The 14,526-nt window shown below is 37.0% G+C and overlaps 1 protein-coding gene across 1 annotated transcript in view; it reads right to left on the bottom strand.

The window, feature by feature from the left end:
* Nucleotides 1-263: 263 nt before the first annotated feature.
* TTC12 (tetratricopeptide repeat domain 12) overlaps nt 264-14,526 on the bottom strand; it is a 64,888-nt gene continuing 50,625 nt past the window's right edge. The window contains exons 18-22 of the mRNA XM_072426477.1: nt 12,937-13,005; nt 11,934-12,035; nt 7,505-7,604; nt 3,255-3,480; nt 264-595 (exon numbers count right to left, since the gene is read on the bottom strand). Of these exons, the coding sequence (XP_072282578.1) occupies nt 526-595; nt 3,255-3,480; nt 7,505-7,604; nt 11,934-12,035; nt 12,937-13,005 (567 nt within the window). The 3' untranslated portion in view covers nt 264-525. The remainder of the gene's footprint in view (nt 596-3,254; nt 3,481-7,504; nt 7,605-11,933; nt 12,036-12,936; nt 13,006-14,526) is intronic.

Below are 14,526 nucleotides of genomic sequence, written 5' to 3' on the forward strand. Positions count from 1 at the left end.
CCCACTCTTCCATCGCAGGCTCAGATCTTCGATCGGAGAGTGGGCGGGGTTATGACATCATGATGTCACTATGAGGGAGGTTTCTCCCCTTTGAGTGACAACCGAATCTCCGCTCATGCGCCGTCAGGAGTCGGTAATTTTAGTGGTCCACGGGACCGAAAAGGTTGGCGATCACTGCTTTATACCACTGACCCCATTGGCCCCATAACAGTTGTATTCACTAAAGATGCAACACAATGCAACACGCAACAAAAAAAAACTTGCAAAAATATACTTTATTTGTACATATTTTTGTACAGGCTTTAACATATTTTATCATATTAGCATAGTAAATATTGTAGATAACATCTACTGAAAAAAAAATTCTGCAAACCCTGGAAAATTAAATAATAAATACTGAAAACTGATATCTACTACAAGAGAGACATTAACAACTCAGCCAAGTTTTCAATTTTACGATATAAGGTTTTAAGGTAAAAGAGCCTGTCTACTAATACTTTCTAGGTATCTGGTACAGAAGTTTAATCATTTTATGTATTTCATACAAGAGTTGAGAATTTCAATTCCATGAAGTTCGCGAAGTTGTATCATGAACCTAAAAAAAATAAGAAAACTATTACTAAAATGCTTTTTCTGATTCATATTAGCCATATTTTAGCTTGAAGCATACTAGACTGGTCCCATATAAAAAAATCTATACAAAAAATTTATAGTAAAAGACACAAAATGTGCAATTTCAGAATTACATCATTTGCCCTTGAAAATTGTTGCTGTGTGGTTTGTTAAAGGTACATATTTGAGTCTTAAAATAAAGTATTAAAATACTGATAGTCAACTGAGCACATGTAGAGGTGAACTATCAGACATTTTGTGTGTTTAAAGCTATTGCCTCAACTGTACTTTATATGCATTTGTTGATTTTAAGCAAAACCACAGGTATTCAGTGACAAAGAAGGATCCAAACGCTGTTGTACAATCACAAGCGTTTTATTTCTTGCTTTAGGACTGTGAAGAATGGGCCTGATTTTTTAAAGCTCTCCAAGGCTGGAGAGGATGCACTTTCATCAGTGAAGCTGGGTGATCCAGCAAACTTGGAAAGGATCTGGTTCAGAATTGAAAACATTTGCTCACAAATAGCAAATGACTTTTAAGAAATTCATTCCAGATTTGCTGCATCACTCAGCTTCACTGATGAAAGTGCATCCTCCCCAGTCTTAAAGAGTTTTATTTAGTCAGGCCCATTGAGTTTGACCTGGAAACCATCTATCCAGCTGTAGCAGACTTGATTGTACAAACATATGGTATCATCATTTAGATATCTGTCCAATGACATGTATGACTCAGTGGCTACCACTCTGTCCTCTGCAGGGCTGGATCCTTGGTTTGAATCCTAACCAGGACGCTATCCCAGTCCAATCACTTAAAAGTTATGCCATGCATGGAGGGACAGAGCCTCTAGGGGGGAATATTGCTTGCACAATAGTGGTGTGAGCCCCAAGAAAGGCTAAGGTGCAAAATCTAAGCACCAGGCTTCTCTTCTCTAGTGTCTTTAGTGGTGAGAATGTTGAGCTGAAGGCTGCTGCCCTTAGGCACACCAAGGTTGGCAGAACAAAGTGTGATACAGAATCACTAGGCAGGAGATTAGTCAAGGAAGGCCGGAGTTGAGGCAAGCATCAAGCAAGAGAGGTCAGGAACCAAGCCAGGGGTCAGGAACCAGATAACCAAAAAAAAGACACTGGTGACGCAGGGTCACGGCAAACACGGGAACACAGGAGACACAGGAAGCGACAGGAGCCACAGGTGACACAAGAGTCACCAGAGACACAGAGGAACACATGAGACAAAAGAGGCATTGGAGACGAGGGTTCACTTAAGACATGGGAACATTTGAACAGCATAAGGGAACAGGCAGGAAAACAAAAGACTGGGAGACAATGAGTAGCAAAGGAGCTGAACTAGGGGAATCGGCACTAGTGGAGACAAATTGCACGAATGCTGAGTGCTGTATGAGAGCCAGCTAAGCCGCTAAGGGCAATTTATAGGCTATTTCCTGATTGGCCGGCGGGTGGGGATTTAATTTGGTAAAGCTCTAGAAAGGAAGCAGTAGGTGTGACAACCCATTGGCACATCAGTTATCTGGTATTTACCCATATGACCCATATCTGCATTTTGGACCCTTTGTATGTGGAATTGTTATACAATAACCACTACCCAGATCATGTTTAATACTTTGACATCCCTAAATATTAAAGCAAATATATAAGGAATGAAATTACAGTGTAATAATACCCTGATAAACCCTCCTGTTTGCTACATTAGTTTGGTTTACAAAACAGAAGAGTTCATTAAACACAAGCAGGCATATCCTTATCCAGACATGCAGCCTAGATGACTAGAAAATGAAGGGCAGCAGAAGTACAGTGTTCCTTGTTGTACCACATCAGACCACATAATGTTCAACATTTAACTTGAGAAACAGCCCATAATAGTCTATGGGGCTGCATGGAGAGAAAACCCGCACCAGCGGAAACAAATGCAGGAGTGTGGCTCTTTGAAAAGCAGTAAGTAAGTAACTGTGGAGGGAGAGTTAGGTTTGGTCAGTTTGGAGTGTGGGGGGGGGGGGATAAATAAAAGTGCATTTATTCTTTAAATCAAATACATGATTGCTCTTAAATCTGTATGAGCCCCCACTGCAAGGCTTTTTTTTTTTGCATGTCCCTGCATGACAGTGCCCAACTCCACATACCCTGTTCAACAATAGCTTGCCTATTGTTATTAACCTTGAACACTGTCAAAATTTTGTATCCAGATTCAGACTTCTAGACTTTGGGCTTGACAAACATCTGAACAATTTGACAAACTTCACTTAAACTGAATTGTAGCAGCTTTGCTTTTCATCACTAGCCAGGGCCAAACATGAAACCATTTATTTCAAGTGTTCAAATAAAGAGAAGCTGATACTCCAGTGTCAAAAATCAGTGCTGTAAAGTAATTAGTGTATAGTGTGTACAGAACACTTTGCACCTCACTGTTGCATTGTTTTACTTACATTTTTACAAAGTTTTACATTTTACCTGAAGATCAAAAGTAAGCGTTTTACAGTTCTTTTTATTCGAATAAACTAACCTGAAACAACCTGTCATTGTAATTCAACTAAACTAAAAAAAACGCTGTGTTCTGTGCTTTAGGAACTATTAAACCAGCTGTGGAATTATTCATTTTCTTTTCTGCTAGATAATACAAGCATCTGTTACCTTGGCTCCGCAGAGCACAGCTTCCCCAGTGCTATGGCTGCATTTTGCTGCACAGAGGACCTCTTGGCATCACCACCAGCATGGGTCAGCAGTAGCTTAAAGATATTCGTCTGGAGGAGGGATGAAGCTGCTCCTGGTACAGAAAAACAACATCCCAAGCAAAGAGCTGTATTCCCAACAATGATCTCATCTTCAGATTGTAATAGGTTTACCAAAGTGCTAAATTCTTAAAAAAAAAAGAAATCAATTTATTTACTTTTGTTGAATAACAAGTCAAAACACACACACATACACACACATATATATATATATATATATATATATATATATATATATATATATATATAAAGCATGTGTACAATTTAAAAAAAAAGAGGTGTAAGCCAGAGACACGAAAAATAACTTAGAATCCACCTCTAAGATAACATCAAGATGAAATCTATTAAAGTCTATAGCCAACTTTAAAAGTGAATATGTGGGTTCACTTTATTACAGAAGTATTCTTGGTCCTCCACCAGTCTGTTCAGCCACGGAAAAAGAAATGAAAGCCCTGTCTAAAATATGCCTCTCCATAGAGCAGAACGGTGTTGTATGTACAGCACTCGTTCATGCACCTTTCGGTCTTTTGTCGTTGGAAAGGATCATGAAGGATCCTTTAAAACGACAAAAGTGTTACGTGTGTACACAGCCTAAGACAGTACATGTAATAATACCACATATAATAATAATAATATTAATAATATTATTTGTTGTAAAAAATGAGAACTTTTGCATTATGTACCCATTTGTGTATGGTTGGGTCTCATTCACAATCTGTTGGCTCAAGACATAGTTATATTTTTATATATATCAAAATGTCATCTTACTGATATGTGCAAAAATAAATACATTTATTTATACTGTATACAACACTGCGGAAAATGACACCTTTAGTACTTTTTTAATAAAGCCTATGCAGCAATAGATTATAAAAAGTTTCCATTCTATCACAGGAGATTTGTTTCTTGGTTTATACCTTGTCATCTAACACCCATTATGATGAGTATATACACAAATATACACAAATACTAAAACACACAGTTTGAGAATGCTAATATTTATGTACGAAATAACCTTCTAATAATATATTAATATGAAATAAAACTTAGTTATGTTCTGAAAATACAAATTTTATTTATCATTATTAGACTTCATGCAGATCCTAATAATCCCATGGAGAATCTCAACTGTTTTCCCCCCTGCAGCAAAGTTCTTGTGATCAAATGTCTAGAAATGTAATAATAAAGTTAGCAGCTACAAGGTTCCATTTAAAAGGTTTCTGCTACAGAAGTATCTCATGGCATTTTTGAATATAAGTTGAGGTAGCAGGATTGGGGGGCAGTATGGCTGCTCTAATGCAAAATGCAGCAGAAATGGCAACAGCTGCATTTTAAAAATTGAGTCAGAGTGGGAACAGACCCCAAGGAAAAATAGGAAATTTCTGCAAAGGGAGTATAATACGAATCACTGACACATTGTCCACTGTTGGCTGGTTATCTCCCCTGTCTTGTCTTGTGTCTCTAAATTTTTGGCTTTCCAATAATTTTCTGTCTTGGCGACAATGATGGGCATATGCGCCAGCCACTATATCCAAATTTATTAAAAAAAAAAAAAAATCTCTCTACACATACCTAAAGTTAGTTAATAACTTAGTTATTGCTGTTGTTTTGAAATTAGTTGCCCAATATTAGATTTCTTTAAGGGAAGTATTACTTATGCCTCTATAGTAAATAATAAAGTGAAGAAAATATTTGAAGCTTTGATGTTTTTACAAAAAAAGTTTTTTATTTCACTCCTTCAAGAAGATAACTAGTGCAATAGCTGTGATCGCTCGTACCGTAGCGAATGGACAAGCAAGCTGTTCTCCCCCAGTATCTATTCAGCACTGTCAGACAAAACATGCTGGGAAGATGCTATGACAGCTGAGTGGGTTAGCAAAGCATGTGGGCAAACATAATTTAAAACCAGTTGGAGAGACATAGGCTGCGTATCCATATGATGGGATCATGCCAGTAACTACAACAACACACGCTATAATTATGAAACTCCTTTGTGGATCATGTCTTCCAAATTCTATTTTTCACAGTCTGTTTCAAATATCCCAGTACTGCTCATTGCAGTCTTTTTACTAACATCCTGCACAAGGTTAAATGTAAAAAATAAAAACTGAAGATAAGTCATGTTGTTTAATATGCAATCCCATTGTTATCTGACACAAAATGATGGAGATTAGCAGGGTCAGAAAGTCAAACTGATCTGTTCAATAATTAATTAGAAATTCTGCAATTACTTGATTTATTTGAAATCTTACTTTGCTAATGAACATTAAATGCTGTGTAGTAAAGTTGAATGGAAAATAATGACTATATCCACATTTAGATCGTTTCATTGTCCCCACTTTTAACCCTAAACAAACCAGTGTATAATGCACTTGGCACCTTGGCAACTGTGTTGCCTGGATCTGATGTGGCAACCATAACATATATTTAAAGCAACTCTGTCATTAGGGCAGCATTGTGGCTCAGATGATAGCACTCTGACATTTGCAGCACTAGGTCCCAAGTTGCAGGTTCTCATGTTAATGTGGGTTTTCCCAGAGTACTCCGGTTTCCTCCCACATTCCAAAAACATGCAGTTAGGGTACTTTGCTTCCCCACAAATGGCTTTAGGCTGTATTAAAGACATACAGTATGACTATGATAGGGACTTTAGATTGTGAGCCCCTTTGAGGGACAGCTAGTGACATGACTATGGACTTTGTAAAGTGCTACGTAATATGTCTGCACGATATGCAATACAGGTTATTCATAATAGGCTGCCACTCCAAGCAGTAGCACCATATACATATTAGTTAAATACATCTCTGTCTGGCATGCACCCTCTGACACTCCCAGATGTGTTAGACAGTATGTCCTTTTACTGGTTTCTCCTACCACCTACTATGTCACTACAGAACCAAATGGTGATGTAAGGGCTGATGAGAGGAACCAAAGAGCCCAGCAGGGGACAAACTATTCAACAGAGCTGGTTGCATCAGATCGCAAAAATGCTCATAGCTCTGCAAAAGAGCAGTGAATGATAATTCATTGATATAAGATGGGTGTGTTCTGGAAGATTACTAAAGGCCAATATGGGCCAATACAGTGCAAGGGTACTTTTTAAATATTTCTGGATGTCAGTGTGATTGTAGTATGAAATAGGTCTCAATTTTTAGCCAAAACTGGATGGTAAAGCACAAGTTTGCCAGTGGATCTGATGTGTACATTATGCCTAACTGTGTAGCTTGTTGTTGGTTGTTATATCTCAATTTATAAAACTATGATTACACCAATAAATCTCTTTCTAGTTCTCCTTATTGGCTTCCATGCCATCTGGGAATCATATTCAAGCTCATGTGTTTTGCCTTTAAATCCCTCCACAAATCTTGTCCAACGTACCTTTCAGGCTTGGTAGAAAAATACTCCCCCAGCTGCTCTCTCCGCTCCTCCAATGACCTACTAATGACTTCCTCACTCATAACCTCCTCAACCACTCGACCCTCTGGAATGGTCTTCCTTGTCCTATTCGGCTTGCTCCTACCTTCTGCTCATTTAAAAGAGCATTCAAAACCCATTTCTTCAATCTTGCCTACCCGTCTGCTCCCATCTCTTAAACCCTCACTACTTCCCATCACTTCATATCTCCCCTCCTATTGTGTGAGACTTCCCCCACCTCCTAGATTGTAAGCTCCTCGGGGCAGGGTATTCTTCTCCTGTGTCACTGTCTGTATTCGTCTGTCATTTGCAACCCATATTTATTGTACAGGACTGCGACAGACGCTTTATAAATCTTAATATTATTATTATTATTATTATTATTATTATTAATATTAATAATGATAATAACAATATTATTAATAGTAATAATATTAATAAAACAATACAAGGTAAGCCCTAACCCTTCCCTTGGGGTTGGACACCACTTAAGAGTACTCTCATTGTTTACAATAAAGGTCTTTAATGTACTGACTGATATTTATTTAAGAATGTCAGTCATCCTTTCACCTACCTGTATGTCAGATGTAGATGTGTACTGTACTAAGAGCTGGTATTCTCATGTATCACATATTTTCTTGCATTCTTTGATAACTGAATAAACATGTTACAAAAGAAATCTAACAAGTTTTAGTTTATGAGTTCTCCAAGGTAACAATACCCATAAATACAACTTACTTTTGTCACACTTGATGACATCTTTACATGCCTGGGTGTCTTCTTTGGCACACACAGCAAGCACTTTGACAGCATACATTGATGTCTTCTGTCCACCTGCCTGTGTGTAACAGAAAGAACATTATTACACAGCAAAATGTTAAACCAAAGACGCAGTCAATGGCTAAAGCTGCGTACACACTTCCAATTTTTATCGTTGGAAATGAACGACGAACGAACGACGAACGATCGATTGGTCAAAAATTGTTCGTAAAAAAAGTAACCAACGACGCCGGCGAACGAGAATAGTCGCTGGAAATGAACGACCGGACCGGCGGATCGGATTGGACGACGATCGTTTACCATCTATCGTGTGTACGGTCGTTCATTGATCGTCCATGGTCTGAGCATGCGTGATGAACGAACGTTCGTTCACTTCCTGTGGTGCACGTCACTTCCTGTATCGTTCAAACGATCGCATCTATCGTGTGTACAATATCTGCGAACGATCGTGTTGTTATCTGCATGTACAGGATCGGTGCTATACGATCGTTCGCCGATATCGTGCAGGATCGTTCGTCGTTCGTTTACCAACGATAATTATTGGAAGTGTGTACGTAGCTTTAGACAGATAATACGATTGAAACACATATTAAAAATGATGATGACTATGCAGACACACAATCAGCAAGGGAAAGCATCTCCAAAACCAAGAACAAAATCATAATATATTGTGGAATACTAGTCCTTAGATGTGGCGGCTGCATTAATTTCCTTTGTCATTTTTATAAATATGTTTTCACTCATTTTTTTCATTTATTGATCCTAAAAGTAACACATGGCTTGTCCCTAGAAGTCAAGCCTCAGGCACCATTCTGCACCTATGAAGAAGCACTTGGCTGCTCTCCTGATATGACTACTATTCCCCTTTCCTCAAACTTATAACATAAAGCAGTTTACAAAAGTTGGATATTAATTAAAAGTTGAGTACACAGTTAAGTACACATGAATTACAGGGTATGGACACTGGATTTCAGCAGCCACCATCTAAAGCTGAAATGTGTATTTAAATACATCTCAACTGTTACAATGTTTCTCCATCAATAATAACACTAATATAAAACATACTGGGGAACAGTTAAATATTCCATTGCACATTGAGACAGATTTACTATAGTTACATTGTGAAACAAGAAATTGTATAGTAAGATTTCCCACTACGGTAATACTGATTGCCAAGTCCCCAAGGTTGTATTAGGCAAAAAAGAATGGCAGTTGCACAGTGATATCTACTTATAGATTACTCCGTAATTGGAGTTGTTACTTTTGGCCTATGTATAGGCCAAAAGTAACAATTGAGGAAACGGTTTACAATAGTTCGAGCATACAGCAGCGCACTTGTCGTCTAATCAACAATTCAAGTACATTGTATATAAAAAAAAACTAAATACTCAATCACATTTCAGTATCACTACCTAAACTTAGTGGAAAAATGATCATCTTGATCAACAAATAATTTAATATGTGTTTTAATTAATCTATGTCCTTTATGTAATTATAAACTGCGTATGAGATTAATTAGTTTTTAGCTGATTTGTCATATTTATTATGTAACACCAATTTTGCACATTTAAATTTGAAAAAAAAATCTCCTTTGGTATTTTTTCTGTATTTATCAGTATAAGTCTCTGTTCTCCCCTGATGAAGACTTATTGACAAAACATGTCAGCACAAGTGTGCTGCTCTATGCTGTAAATCATTTCCTCAATGAATTGTTACTTTTCACCTATATTTATAGATTAGGTGAACTCTGTTTAGATAGCAGTCACCATACATTGGCCCTGATTTATTAAAGTTCTCCAAGGCTGGAGAGAATACACTTTCATCAGTGAAGCTAGGTAACCAGCAAACCTGGAACGGATTTCCTAAAAGTCAGGTTATTTGTTAGCAAATGTTTTCAATCCTGGAGCAAATCCATTCCAGGTTTGCTGGTTCACCCAGCCCCACTGTTGAAAGTGTATTCTCTCTAGCCTTGGAGAACTTTAATAAATCAGGGCCATTGTGTCCAACTCTGAGTAATCTATTGGTAAATATCACTGTATGACTGCCAAAAAAAAAACTCTTCCTTCTTTTTCTTTCTTTTTGGCTATAATTTAATTTTTTAATTTTTTTAGTAATAAATTCCTTCACTTTTGCTCTAAAGTAGCACTGTACCACAGAGAATACTCTGCTTCTGATCACTTCTTAACTGTGCATCTCTTTTGAATGACATTCTCTCTTATCGTCTGTAGTAAATCTGTTGCAGACCTGTACAAATCAGTTGCAGCCTGCTGCGCCACATTAAAGAAGCAGGAGTTATAAATACACGGAATCATTATTAAAATCAACAGGATTTATATAGCGCCAACATATTATGCAGCGCTGTACATTGAACAGGGGTTGCAAATTACAGATATACACAGGAGGAGGAGAGGACCCTGTCCCAAAGAGCTTACAATCTAGTAGGTGGGGGAAGTAACACACACTAGGGGGGAGATATGTAGCAGAAGAATATGGGTAGGCAGGTTTGAAAAAATGGGTTTTGAGTGCTATTTTAAATGAGCAGAAAGCCGAATAGGACGAGAAAAACCATTCCAGAGAGTCAGGGAAGATCTAGAAAAGTCTTGGAGCCATGCGAGTGATGAGGTTATGAGTGAGGAAGCCAAGAAAAATTCTTGCAATAGTTCTACTACCTGATAAGTCAGTGTTGGCGGGGAATTATAAGTCTATTCTTTTCTATCGCTAAATCTGAACTTTTTACAGCTAAAAATACCAATGTGTGCAATGTTCATTAAACAAAAACACATGCATTTTTTTAAGCAGCTACTATAATAAGTTTGATCTGGTATAATCCATATAGGACCAACTGCTAGTCTGGGTCTGGTTGTTACAAGTTTTGCATGAACCTTTAAACAACTTATGGTGAAAAAAATGTCTTTTTTCCAATATGTTTATTCAGCAATAACTTTGTCATCACTTAAGATAAAGTATCCCCATATCTAATATGTATATGGTATGTATATGATAAAGTATCCAACATATATCAGTGAAACTTTGTTTTTACAGGCTTTTATGTATACGTTTTCCATACTGATTTCCATTTTACATTCATGTTGCTAAGGCCTAAATGATGCCTCAGGTCACATAAATATATTGTAGGTGAAAAAACGAACAGTTAAAGATCCACTATGGCAGTCTTGCTGTATGTTTAAATGTATTACATAAGGGATAGTTAAGTTATTTCTAAACTAATCAAGCTACCTTGTGATGCACAAACCTTATAAAATAAACATAGATTTTTCTTTCAACAATAGTTGAATTCTCCATTCCGTGTGTCTCAAACCACCGAGACACTGCAGTTCACAGTGGGAGGCTTTCAGGAGCAGAAGCAGTTCTGTCAATCTATAAAGCAGGGCAAAGTTTGACCTGGTGCTGAATAATAAACTACAGGCCTGTCAATCAGCAGTGACAAAGTTGATAACCAGGCCACTTACAAAAATTTTCACCCTGCTGTAGTGCAGCAGACACAGACTACAAGAAAGGGGCAAGTCTGCCCTGAATTCAAGAGCAGAACACAATTGTTGCAAACAACACTACCACAGAAAGCTACATTAGGTGGGCATTTCTGGAGGAATCAACAAGTATTTGTATTGCTTTAAATGAAGACTAAGACAAAAATGTAAATACAGATACTCCTATAATTGGGTTCTGCAGGACAAACATTATTTTCTTAGAACTATAGTACTACATCTACAGCTAGAACTGATAGGGATAAATGTTACTACAGAGTGTCATTGACATTGTCCTATTACTGTTCAATTATTCCATAGCAGAGTAAAGTGCCAGGAGCTGTTTTGGGGGCTGTTTTATTTTAATTGCAAAATGTGTGGTTTTGTATTATAGAATGTGAATTAACTTTGTAAGTCGAGATGATATAAGGGCTAGTTCTATTTTATATTGCAGTCTGCTGTATGCACCGATCTCTTTCTGTATAACTGGTTAACAAATCAACAATATATATACTTATAATATTATATACAAAATTATACAAGATATAGCATAAAAAACATTTTGCAAAGGACCTTCTTTACAGTACATACATTCTATCTCAGAGATAAGCATCCACCATGATTCAGAATTCACTCTTAGCGGTATTTGTAATTAATTCATTATTTATGTAATCTCATTGAATTGTTTTCCAGAGCTGATTAAAGTAATTCACATAAAACACTATGTATAGCATCACTGTACGCTATGAAACCCAGGAGGCTATTTCCCACTGATGGATATCTAACAAGGCTAAAGTCATCTCATTTGAGATTTGATACATATTTCATCAATATTACTTACAATTAAAAGTATGATAAGTTTCAATATTTTATTTCTTGTGACTTTTGTAATGTACTTTTACCTTCAGCATCTTGATGAGTTTTTTTACAATTCCGTGCTGCACAGAAAGGCCCACTGCTGCAGTGCATTGTGGGAGAACTCTACTAAGAATGCCCACTGATCTCTGCACAAAAACAAAAAAAGATCATTATTTTCTCATGTAAATGTAGACTTTTACCAACAACCAACACATAGATATATAAAACAGAGAATCAGGCATTCCCTCAAACATTCTCATGTGGTAATCATCCAGGTCCATGTCTTTTAATGGCAGTAAAAGATTCCCATCAGTGAATGTTCGAATGAATGTCAGATTCCCTGTATTATAAACAGAGCCATTAAAATAACCAATATAAAAGTGCAGGGATTTTAAACCCCTGAAGACAATAACAGCTACACTGAATTCTACTCTAAAGTTACCTATTAGTGGCTCACTTGGCATTAGCAAACAATGGATCTGTCACATTTTTTGTTTTTATCAAACCACATAGAATTCCAAATTAAGTAAATAACTAAACTCAAAGGGTTCTATTTATAAAACAGGGAATCTGACATTCCATCCAATATTCTCTGGTAGAAGTCAATCACTTCCATTAAAAAATATAGACCTGAAATTTTTGCATGAGATAATGTTTGAAGGAAGGTCAGATTCCCAGTTTTATAAAAAAGAGCCCAAAATCTCCTCCTGGCAACACATTACCAATTTTGTCATCTTTTATGATGTGCCCTCTATCTTCCTGTCACCCTTTGATGATTGTAGAAGTTCCTTTGTTTTTTTTGTGTAGCAGTTTGTTTCTGGAATATATTAAATGATCTGTTGATCCAGCCTTAGGGCTAACACAATTCTTTCCACTAGATATAGTGCATTAAGGAGTACCTTACAGACAATTATATAAACAACCATAAACAAATCAGTTCAGATTAGGTTTGGTTATTTATTTATTTATTGACCAGAAAGAAGCTCACTTTCCTATGAAAAGACAAAAAACTTTTCCAAAGTATAAATATGACATAAAGTAACTTACAGTGAGAATAATCCCATCTTTACAGCAAAGCAAAGACAAACATTGTGTGCTGATAACAATGCCTCGCTCCTAAAAATATAACAAAATATATATATATAAGTAAACAATAAAACAAAGAAATGAGAGGATGAAAGGATTGTTTTATATAATGGCATTAGAGGAATTTTCAATGAGTTGCTAATACATTTCAAAGGAATAAAAAAAAAATATTTAACTCAGATAACAAGAAAGTGGTAATGGGGTTGCAGAGGATGAGATGAGATTGAAGTCTGACCAGTTTTCCTGAGTTGTAAATGGGCTGGCAGTGGACCAAAATATTGAAGAAGACATTATTGCAGCTTTTTTTGATGCAGTGCATTGTGGAGTATTACAACGAATTTGCATTGGAGCTGTGTGACTTTAGAGCTTGAGATACAATTTAAAATGAATGGAACTACAGCACACTAACAAAACTAGTGTGCATTAATGTGTGATACAGTACCATCAGTGGGGACATTTATTTTGTTTTTCTCAGCTACCCATATCTCATCTAATACATTTTTATTGTTAACACCAAAGCTCTTACTACTCTTTTGATGCTGTTCATAAATGTATATTTATTATTTTATATAGACAAGAATCACTACTTTGATATCCTTTATAGATTGTAACGTCTCTTTTTCTATCACAAAATAATAACGAAAAACAATTTGTCACTTTTATCTGCAGGTGTGTTCTCAAACATATAGTCTGGTGAGCTTTGCTGAATCTAATTCCATTCGCTTGAGAGTATGAGGTGCTGTAAAACTGATTATAGTCATTATGATAATGTTTGAATTGCTTTGCTAGTGTTCACATTTATGTTACTTAGTCCAGGAAGAAGCCTAAAGAAAGGCCTGAAGTTGTCAAGGGGAAGAGTAAAAAGGGGAGGGCAGCCATGACCAAGATTTTAGGGGATAAAGAGGTATGGTGAGGTTACAGGGTCAGAGTTAGGATAAGAAGGGAGAGTGGAGTGGTTTAAAAGGAAGGGGGGTAGCAGGTCAGCTGAGGTGGCAGTTGGAGTCTTCAGAGGGCATCTTTAAAGGTGTGTGTGGTGGAAAGGAGAACCATCTCGAGTGTGGGATCTCCAGTGGTTTGCATAATTTTGGGACACCTTTATAGTGGCAGTAAAAAAAGGGGGGCTGTACATTGGGTAGTCGTTCTTGATCTGGTGGTGTTGCGGCTTGGAACATAAGTGTTGGTTGGGGCAGCTCTCCCAGATAGCATGGTAGTAAGCAGTGTCTCTGAGAATTGTAATAGTTATTGTTACTGGGATTGTTATTGATATGGTTTATCATAACATCATAACATATCGTTATGTTATTTAAATGTAATGATGTATAAGTATATTTCCCCGGCAAGATACCGGTATTTACATTGCTAATGTGGTGCTGATAAGATGGCCATCAAGGCCATTTCCCACAAGAGTGAGTTTGTGTCTTGGTTTGGTGGTGGGTGGGAAATGGTTGGAGGTGAAGAAAGAAAAGAGGGAGAAGAAAGGAGAGTGGTGAGAGGGGTCGAAGGAGAAGTAGGGTGACAATCCTAGCTCCTTTGGTCAAGCGTAAGTAAACA

Source organism: Pyxicephalus adspersus, chromosome 11, assembly GCF_032062135.1.
Source record: "Pyxicephalus adspersus chromosome 11, UCB_Pads_2.0, whole genome shotgun sequence".
NCBI classification, from domain to species: domain Eukaryota; kingdom Metazoa; phylum Chordata; class Amphibia; order Anura; family Pyxicephalidae; genus Pyxicephalus; species Pyxicephalus adspersus.